The sequence below is a fragment of the Psammomys obesus genome, unplaced genomic scaffold, assembly GCF_907164565.1.
Source record: "Psammomys obesus unplaced genomic scaffold, mPsaObe1.curated_primary_1811, whole genome shotgun sequence".
In the NCBI taxonomy this organism is placed as follows: Eukaryota; Metazoa; Chordata; class Mammalia; order Rodentia; family Muridae; genus Psammomys; species Psammomys obesus.
Window position 1 is genome coordinate 32,519,863 of NW_026585895.1, and position 10,817 is coordinate 32,530,679.

At 38.9% G+C, this 10,817-nt stretch overlaps 1 protein-coding gene across 2 annotated transcripts; it reads left to right on the forward strand.

Moving 5' to 3' along the window:
- The first annotated feature begins 2,975 nt into the window (after window positions 1-2,975).
- On the forward strand, window positions 2,976-10,456 carry Mmadhc (metabolism of cobalamin associated D). Of its 2 annotated transcripts, XM_055600519.1 has the most exons (4): window positions 2,976-3,037; window positions 3,342-3,389; window positions 7,096-7,240; window positions 10,159-10,456. In XM_055600519.1, exons 2-4 carry the CDS (start codon window positions 3,381-3,383, stop codon window positions 10,386-10,388), a joined length of 384 nt encoding a protein of 127 aa, XP_055456494.1. In that variant the 5' UTR covers window positions 2,976-3,037; window positions 3,342-3,380; the 3' UTR covers window positions 10,389-10,456. The 2 variants fall into 2 exon arrangements, with proteins under 2 accessions (XP_055456494.1, XP_055456495.1); XM_055600520.1 differs by lacking the exon at window positions 2,976-3,037 and having other exon boundaries at window positions 3,046-3,389.
- The last annotated feature ends 361 nt before the right edge of the window (window positions 10,457-10,817 follow it).

Sequence of the window (10,817 nt, forward strand, 5' to 3'; positions counted from 1 at the left end):
AAAGAAAGAAAGAAAGAAAGAAAGAAAGAAAGAAAGAAAGAAAGAAAAAGAAAGTTGGGAAAGTTGGCTGGGTATAAAGGTGATTACTTGTTTGCTCTAGACCAGTGATTTTTAAACTATGGGTTGACCTTTTTGGTGGTCAAATGACCCTTTCAGAAGGGTCATCTAAGACCATCAGAAAACGCAGATATTTATATTACAATTCATAACAGTAGCAAAATTCCAGTTATGGAGTAGCAATGAAAATAATTTTATGCTTGAAGATAACCACAACATAAGGACCTGTATTAAAGGATCACAGCATTAGAGAGATTGAAAACCACTGCTCTAGACCCAGAAGGCTGGTGTGGGAGGGTCATGAGTTAAAAGCATGGTTAGTTCCAGGCTACCCTGATATAATGGTGAAACTATGTCTCAATAAATAAATAAAAACTGGAAAAAATTGTATGAAAAACCCAAAGATTTTTAATGCAGAAAAGTAAAAAATAAAAACATAGTCAAATGCCCACATATTATAATACTATTCGGGCACTGAAAGAAAGGACAGGAATGAGCTATTAAGGCACATAAAAATAAGGATGCGGACTGAAAGAAATAACTTTAACAAATGTGGCATATTGTAAGAGTCTGTCTCCAACATTCTATAAAAGTGGAAACAATACAATGGGCAAAGAGTGATGGGTATTAGTTATCAAAGGTGGTGAAGGAGTTTAGTAGATAAAGCAAACAGTACTTTTAATAGCAAAACGTATGACATTATAATAATTTATCCATGACAGTGTGTATGTAATTGTCAAAACCATAAACAAAGATACTTAAGGAAGTCTTAGGAGCTCAAAGAATATACGGATGAAATAAAATGATTTTAAAATAAGAAAAACGGAGAAGAGGGGGGAAAATTAAAGAAAATTCACAGTATTTAAAATTCATGAAACAACCTCATTTTAAGAGAATGGGGTTGTTGAGCTTAGTAACTTTAGATATGAATGTAGTGTATAAGACTAAAGTCAAAAGAACTACCTAAAAGCATTGCACATAGTTGGAGAATCGGACTTCCACAGGCTTAGCTTTAATACAAACCCACTATACACGTACACTGACTGTAGGTTTTGTCATACATGTACATTAGAATTGAAGTTAAGTAAATGAAAAGCAAATGGGGAAGTCAAGTCTCTCACACTGATTAAAAAAGATGACCATGTCTCCTCAGGAAGGTACTTCATTCTAGAACTGGGATTGGCAGGGGTTAAATAACAAGATTCTGGAGTTTCTAATAGTGCCAGAATTTTTTTAAACAATCTCCAGAAATAATGACAAACAAAAATATTGGTGGGTCCCCAAAACAAACAAACCAAACAAACAAACAAAAACTATGGGGTTATGTAAAAAATCATAGATGCCAGCTAAAAACAAACCAAAACTGAATCAATATGAAAAATAAAAATTTAAAGTGATTTTAAATTAATATAAGTGACTGAATATATAGACGAATAGAAGCAGACAATTCTTCCACAAAAAGAACTCCTGCTAATTGATGAGGACACTCTGTCCTCAAAGAGGTGAATGATTACCCACGCCTACAATTTGGGCTTTCACTTTCCCCTAAAACATACTTGAAGGAAAAGAGTAACTTCACAGTGGAGAAGTAGTGTTCTAACTCACCGAGGTGATAATCAGTGATAAATCACATTGACAATAAGGACTCTTGATATAATTGAGTAACAAATACATTTTGTATCATTAGCCCAAATACTCTTACTTCCGGCAACACATAAGAAAAACATTGAGTTCCAATTCAGAGACATTCAACAAAATGCCTGATGAATTCTTTCTCAGACTGCTAAGGTTATTGTAGTGGCACCCAGAGTCTCAGATTTTGGAATATTTAGTCCCAAGCTAATAGAGTTTGGGTTTGTTTGGGGTTTTTTTTTTTTTTTTTGTTTGTTTGTTTTGTTTTGTTTTGTTTTGGGCTTTTGGGGGGAGGGGGTTAGGAGGTATGACATTGCTAAAGAAAGTATGTTACTAGGCAGCAGCTTTTAAGTTGTAAAAGCCTCCCCACAGACACACCCACCATTCCCAAGGAGCTCTTCGCTGTCTCCTTATGGTTCACCATATGCGCCCTCGGCTTCTGCTTCAGCCTCCATATCTATTACTGGCTGCCACAGTCACAGCCATCCCCCAATTTCAGAGCCTTAGAATGGTAAGCTCAGATAAATAATTTCCTCTGTAAGTTACCTTGGTCTTTGTGTTTAGAGACAGCAACAGAAAAGTCATTAATACGGATACCAAAAACCAAAAGAACTTCAGAATTAACCATGAGCTTTATTACCAAATGCTTTAGATAAGCTACGTGCTATTGATAGATACGTTACATAATATATGTATATTTACTAAGCCTATTAAGAATATGGCGCTGCCTCAGAACTGGGACAGAAAAACAAAAACAAAAAACTGTCCTCACAAATAATAGTTCTTGAAAAACAGCAGTCATACAAACAACAGAAAACAGAATCATCAGAAGCAGGAGGACAGTCTTAGGGGACAATGAAGAATCTGTCAAAGGGAGCAGGAGGGTTGGATCGGCAGTTAAGAGCACAAGCTGCTCTTGTAGAGGCCCCAGGTTCAACTCCCAGCACCCACAAGGCAGGTCACAACCGTCTGTAACTCCAGTCCCAGCAGAACCATATATGCACATATACACGCAAGCAAGCAAAACGCTCATATACTTAAAATAATTTAAAAGATTTAAAAACATCAACAAGTCTGTCAAAGACACCAGTGAGTCAATGAAGCAAAGATTCACCAAGCTCTGTTCCTGATCTTCCCAACGCAATCCAGCCACTGTTTATCCAATGAAAGACCAGCTTGCCTTCTGGAGCTCTGCGAGCATCCTCTACTCGAAGAGCGACCGACAGCATCGATGCGCTCGGCGGCAGCTCGTCAGGCCTGGGCGCCAACAGCGCCTCCGCCCGGAACTCGGTTGTCGCCATTTTGGCAGTGGAGGGGCGAGGGCCTGGGCACTGCAGAGCTGTGACTGGTACGGATGGTTCCCGCCCGCGGTCTCTTCTGCACATTCAGGGGTGACCGGGCCCCTCCTGGCGGTGTGGTCCCACCTCTGCCCTGGGCTGGCTCCCCGCCCGGCTCCGCCCGAGCCTGCTCTCGGGGCGCAGACCTGTTCGGTTCGGCCCAGCCCCGGTGCCGGGCCCGGGGGGCCCCCACGGGTTCCCGGGGACGCGAGGCCGAGGCCTGGCGTGGGGAGGGACACGCTGCCCGCGCCTGCCCGAGCCTCCGACGGTACAGCTTGCTCTGTCACTAGCCTGTTTTGTTTTGCTCTTTCCCAGGGATCCTTTGCAAAGGGGAAGCGTCCGCCTTCGCCAGAAATGGCTCATGTAAGTCACTCTGAGGATAAACTTGTTAGGAAATGGAGGGACGAATTTATGATGACGTTGTCAAATTGTTCGCCTTCATGTATCAGCAGTGTCGGGGAGCGGAGGGTGTGAAATTGGCTTTTTATGCTTTGAAATTAGTTTTAGCAAAAACATTCAATTCTGTTCTCGTGCGTTTCTCCAATTTCATATTTTCATACTTTATGGACATAAAATTCTGTGCAAGCACCCTTTCAACAAGTCTAAAAGATTTTTCAGTAAATATTCAGAATGTTTTAAAGCCTTTTATAAAAGCAAACAAACTTTGGTTAATCTGAAGTTTTGAGGTTATCCGTGTAGGAAGTGACTTTGCAATTTCTACAAAAGGAGAGCAAAAGTTATTATTCTCAGTCACAGACTAGACTGTAAGTGTCCAGATACTATACTATATAGAGAATATATATAGTACATATGTATATAGAATATTTACTGTACATTGTATATATGTATTTAGTATATATACCCTATATTGTTCATATAGTTTAAGTTGTAAATATATATAGTATGTATATACTTATATATGATATATATTTGTGGTTTTGCTATATACATATATACTATATATAGTATATATACTACATGTAACATGATAGCATTTAACTAGTTGTAATTTAACCAGAGCTGTCGTAGAAAAATTAATGTGGCAACAGTTAGTGAGGTGGCATACTATGTACTATATATAGTTTGTAACAGTATATTCATGTACATTGTACAATATATATACATACATATACATATTTTGTTATATACTATATATGTTAATGCTATCTATAGTACAATACATATATTAGATAGTTCACAGGTAAAGGACATAAGAAGTATATGAAGACTTATTAGAAATAGCACATGATAGGGTCTGGAAAGAGGGCCAAGCTATTACGAGCACAGACTGCTCTTGCCCAGGAACCAGACTCAATTCCTAATACCCACAAGACAGGTCACAACCCTCTGTAACTCCAGTTCTGGGGGATCCAGTGCCCTCTTCTGGCCTCATCAGACCCCAAGCACACATACCTATTTGCAGACAGTTGTGCACACAACGTGAGATTTTTAAGTAGTACATAGTACTTTTTTTGAAAGTGTGAAAAAGATAAAGTGAGAGATCTGTGCATAAGAGAAAATGAGAATTTGGCATCACCTAATGGGGAAAATGTTTACCCTGAGTTTTGAGACATGAGTGGGATTTAGTTCATCAGAGGTTTGAATTAGAAGGTCAGACTTAACAAAAACTCTCTTCCCTGAGTCATTGAAATGTTAGGATAACCTTTCTGCCCACTAGACTCTAAGGTGTGCAAGAAAAATAGTAGGTGAAGTTGGGTTGGGAGATGAAAGAATATTCAGAAATTTTGAATTCTGCATTCAGTAATTTAATTTTATTCAAGTTGTAATTTAACCAGAGCTGTAGTAGAAAAATTAATGTGGCAACCATTAGTGAGATGGCATTCCTGTTAATGCCAAGTGTTTGAAGGTGAGACTGTAATCAAGAGGCGAGTTTTATGGTGAATATTTATCAAGCTGTAACTTGCCCTAAAGGACGGTGATATAAAGAGGCCTATGTACTGTTTGGAAAGAAGTCAGGTAAGACAGAATATAATGCTAATATTTGCACTGACTTTTTAAAAATTCAGAAAGATGAATTTATTAAAAGATAAAAAATTCTTTGTTAGAATGAAGTGTATGTTAAATAAATTTAAATTTTGCTATTTAGTTGTCAAACATAAGGGTTTTGTTAGTTTATATGCATTATAAATTCTGGGCAGATGTTAGTATTGAAATATGAATATACATGTGTCTTTAACCATTTACTTAACATCCTGAGTTATAAAAATGCCAATAATTTAGCACCTAGACAAATTGAACCTGCCTTCTTCTTTGAATTTTACCCCTTTTTTCCTGAAACCCATAAAGTTTTAATAAAATTTCTTAAGTTACATGATTCTCAGTGAAGACACACATCTGCTTTCCTGTACAGTCAGCAAGTACTGTGGCAATAGAGTCAGTCAGTGTATTCAGATGGCATCAATTAGCCACAAATGCTTGTAACTGAAGACCTCTTCTTTCATGTAAAAACATATCAGCTCTGAAATATTGAAATAAGGACATTCATGACTGTGTATGGTAACTCATTCCTGATAATCCAGGCCAGGTGAAGTCCGTATTTTTTAAATGTAAATGGCCAGCTAGCAAATAATTGAAGCTTTATGAACCATAGGCTAATTCTCATGTCACAGTATGAAAGCAGTCATATGCAATGCATAAGTGAAGGACTGTGTCTGACAGTAAAACTATTTCCAAGCACTCAGCTGTAATGGGAAATCATTTGAAAACTTCTACATTAAATATTCTAACGCAAGTATTCTACTTGAACTCTGTCCGTGCTCCCATATTTATCAATTTATCGATTTGAACTCAGTCTGGAAAATAAACCTAAAATCAGAAAATATACCACATAGATATGCCAAAATTAAGGAACATGAACACTGCCACCAAACCAAGAGGAAGGAATAGCGTGGGAGGTGCTTAGCACAGTCTGAAACAGTTAAAGAAGAAAAGGATTGGAAAGGAACATTTGGATTCAAGGATAAGTTCTGAAATCTCTGGTTTAAGGACAATAGAATCTTACTAGTTCTACATTTTAATGTTTATTAAATAAGGTAGAATTTGTAATTATTTATTAAAAAAGAATGAGGCTAGTTAACTGGTATTCTCTGCAAGAAGTTTATTAGGAGGGTATGGAGGAGGGGGGAAGCAGGACATGGTGGGGAGAGAGAAAGAAAAGGGAAGGGGAAAGGGGGGCGCAGAGAGAGAGAGAGAGAAGAGAGCACCTGTTGGGGTTGGCCCTTTAAGGGGCAAGGTAACCACGCCTTCCAGGTGTGGCCACCTGGCTGGTGACACATAGGTTGCTGAGTAACACAGGAGCAGGTTGTGTTCCAAAATACTAACAGCATTTATAGATTAACTTTGTGATCCATTTGGAAAAAAAATACACTTTTATCCTAAAGTGTTTAATAAGCTTTCTTTCCACAAAACCACCCTGGCCTTTGTGCAGAGTTATGGTTGGATAGTCTTCCTGTGGCAGTTCATTTATCAAGTCAGTATTCTCCGACACCTCCCTATGTCTCATCATGGCCTCCTTGTGAGGGTTTGGCATTGTGGCCTCCCTTTTGATTCTGACAACTATCATAGTGTTTTGTTTTGTTTTCATTGTAAGTACGCATATAATTTGTCACATAGTAGGTATTCCACAGAAGTAGTAAAGTACTATATGTTGTGTAGAAGATACAACACAATGGGATGTGTTAGCTTACTGCACAAATACAAAAATTTAGATTTGAGTTTGCACCCATGTAAAAGTCAGGGCATGGCTGTGCATGCTTGTAACACCAGCACTATGAGAGAGATAGAGACAGGAAGTTCACGGGGACTTGGTGGCCGCCATCGTAGCTGCAGGCTCAGTGAGAGACTGCCTGAAAGTAATAAGGTAGAGAGTGATGGAACGGTACTCCTGCTGTCCTCCTCTAGCCTTCTGAGTATACACAAACACACACTGTACAGTCGTCATACACATACACCACATGTGCGCACATACATGTAGACAAGACGCGGTACAAAGATTTGTCCGAATACATTATTTATATTCCAAAACTTATGTCAATTTCTCTGTTACTAGGTGCTCTGTAACCGAGCCAGACTGGTTTCCTATCTCCCAGGATTTTGTTCGTTAGTGAAAAGAGTTATCAATCCAAAAGCCTTTTCAACTGCAGGATCCTCAGGTTCTGATGAGTCGCATGTGGCCACTGCTCCTCCAGATATATGTAAGTAAGGATTTATTGCTTTTATTATATATACTTGTTTCAAAGCATTTTATGTTGCATTTTCTCTAAAAGCTTTTCTTGGAGTTTTATTTTTTTTTAAACTTTTGTTTGTTACATTGAAAATAAAGTCCTGCCTAGATCAGAAAGTTAAACTGTTACAAAAAATAAATTAAAACAATATTCCTTATAGGAATATATACCAGTAAATATATTGAAATTGAAGATATTATAAGTTAATTGTCCATTTGAGACACTTAATCTCCCAAACATAGTAGGTTGGCAGTAAAGTATATTGCCTGTTCTTGGTCTCATGACCAAGAACTAAAGCTCACTGCTTAATGACATGAGAGATTATTGTGTAGCTGTTGCTACCTGAAGAAAATGTCAAAATTTAGTGTTCACTCCATACTGTATTCATACTATCATAAAGCTTAAAAAAATGGTATATTGAGCCATTGGAAGAAAGTCCAGTAGAGTGTTTAATCCTCTGGAACTGGAGTTATAGGCAGTTGTGGGTGGCCCTATTTGAGTGCAGGAACTGAACTAGATCCTCTTAGGAGCAGTATACACTCTTAATCACTGAGCCATCTTTTTTTTTTTTAATTTTTATTATTAGTTACATTTTATTAACTCTGTATCCCAGCTGTATCCTGCTCCCTCATTCCCTCCCAATCCCTCCCTCCCTCCCTCATCTCCTCCCTGCCTCTTTCCAAGTCCAGGGGAGGACCTCCTCCCCTTTCATCTGACCCTGTTTTATCAGGTATCTTCAGGACTGGCTGCAAAGTCCTCTGTGGCCTAGCAGGACTGCTCCTCCCTTGGGGGGTAGGGAGGTCAAAGAGCCAGCCATTGAGTTCCTGTCAGAAATAGTCCCTGTTCCCCTTACTATGGGAAACCAATTGGTTACTGAGCTTCCACGGGCTACATCTGAACAGAGGTTCTAGATTATATCCATACATGGTCCTTGGTGGAGTGTCAGTCTCAGAAAAGACCCCTGTGCCCAGATATATTTGGTCCTTGTGGAGCTCCTTTCCTTTCCCCATCAGACTAACTCCCCCTTCTTTCATGTGATTCCCTGTACTCTGCCGAAGGTTTGGTTATGAGTGTTAGTATCTGCTTTGATCCACTGCTAGATAGAGTCTTTCAGAGGCCCTCTGCAGTACGCTCCTGTCCTATTTCTTGTTTTCTCCTACGTCCAATGCACATCCCCTTTGTCTTTCTAAGTGAGGATTGATCATCTTACCCCGGGTCCTCTTTCTTTTTTATCTTCTTTAGGTATATAGATTTCATTATGTTTATCATATCTTATAGGTCTATATAAGTGAGTATATACCATGTGTGTCTTTCTCCTTCTGGGATACCTCACTCAGAATGATCTTTTCTAGATCCCACCATTTGCCTTTAAATTTCATGATTTCCTCGTTTTTGATTGCTAAGTAGCATTCCATTGTGTAAAAATACCACAATTTCTGTATCCATTCCTTCGTTGATGGACATCTGGGTTGTTTCCAGGTTCTGGCTATTACAAATAAAGCTGCTACAAACATGGTTGAGCAAATGTCCTTGTTGTGTACTTGAGCAAATTTTGGGTATATGCCAAGGAGTGGTATAGCTGGGTCTTGAGGAAGCACTATTCCTAATTGTCTGAGAAAGTGCCAGATTGACTTCCAAAGTGGTTGTACCAGTTTACATTCCCACCAGCAATGTAGGAGGGTTCCTCTTTCTTCACAACCTTTCCTTGCTGAGCCATCTTACCAGCCCTAAATTTCATGAACTTTAGTTTCTTTCTGTCATCTGTAGAGGACTTTTGTTTCAGAACATGGCTGCCCTGGCAAGAGATTACATCCACAGCCCTTCCAGGTCTATGTGATCTGGCTGGAACACAGACACGTGCCTTTAGTCCAAGAGACAGTAGGCAGGCAGATCTGAGTTTAAGGCCAGCTTGGTACAGAGCAAGTTTCAGGTAAAGAAAAGCCTAAGTCCATGTGTGGTCGTACATGCCTTTAATCTCAGACAATGAAGGTAAAGTTAGTTTGTAGAAGGAAGCACCTGTGTTTGAAAGTGATGTCTAATTGAATGGCAGTAAAGGTGATGAATCAGAGAAAGGTTTGACAGAATAGGATACACCCAACTCTCATGAGAAGAGAAAGGAAAGGGAAGCTACTTAGGGGACAGTACCCAGGGGGGACAGTTTTACCGCGACAGTAATAGAGAAACAAGTTGCAGAGAGAGAGAACTCAGATGAAGATGGAATGAGCCAGAGAATGAGAAGGAGCCAGGAGATTAGAAGATGGCAGTAAGCCTCCCAGACAACAATTTAATCAGGCAAATAAAAGTTCCTTTTACAGTCTTCTGACACACAGTCTTCCCTCAGCCAGGTCTCTTGATCCTGTAAGCTATGTTGCTACTTACAGTTCTTTGCTAAATCTCTTCAATGTAGCATGCACTTTGTATGTTTGTTATGTATTTGTTGAATAAATTACCTGAAATCTACAGTGCTGCTTTTGATCTGTTATTTCTATCACTATCATACTAATCATTCTAAGGTACTTTAATTATGTTACTTTCTTGATAAATAGTCTTCATTATTTCTTTCAACAGCAGTTTCCAGTTATAAGTCATTGTCCAAGGATAGTTAAAGAGGATGGGTGGTGGTTAGAAAGGTTTGAGAAATTATATATTCTGTACTTGAAATTTCATAATGTATGCCAAAATACCAAAGGCTTTTAGAAGCTTAACCTAATGTGTCCCAAAATTATTACATATGGAATCCTTGTTTCTTCAGAAACTTTACTACAATATAAGGTAACCAGGACATTCAAAGCCCTACAGCTTCCCTGTTTTTGTTTTTGTTGTTTATAACAACTCCATAGTTTATCACTTGAAGACCAACCATGTGTGACCCATGTTGTTCCCTTCAGGCTCTCGAACAGTGTGGCCTGATGAAACTATGGGACCATTTGGGCCTCAGGATCAAAGATTCCAGCTTCCCGGGAATATAGGCTTCGATTGTCATCTCAATGGGACTGCCTCACAGAAGAAAAGCCATGCCCATAAAACTTTGCCTGATGTTCTAGCAGAGCCTCTTTCAACTGAAAGGCACGAGTTTGTGATGGCGCAGTATGTGAATGAGTTCCAGGTTGGTCGTTAATATCGTTCTTATTAGTACCGCATTACTTTTCAGTTAATGTATATTTTATTGAAAGGGTAAAACAAGAAAAGTTAACGCGTATACAAGCACCATAACTGTCATTAAAAAGATGACCTGGCGCCATCCGGTGTACAAGTTTAAATTAGAATCTCTGTTAAATAGTTCTTCCAAAATACATTTTTAGTAACTACTTACTCCAAATATGACTGATGAATATTTTCTATATCGCTATAAGGTTTTTTGGTTTTTACTTCTAAAACGACCATGGTCAGTTACGATGGCACATGCCTGTAATTCTAGCACTTGACTAGTAGGAGGAAGATCTCTGTAGGTTCAAGACTAGCCTAACAAGTGAGTTCCAGGCCAATTGAGGCAATTATAGTTAGTCAATTAAAAGGAAAGCAGTATAAACGATTGACTTGGGGGGGG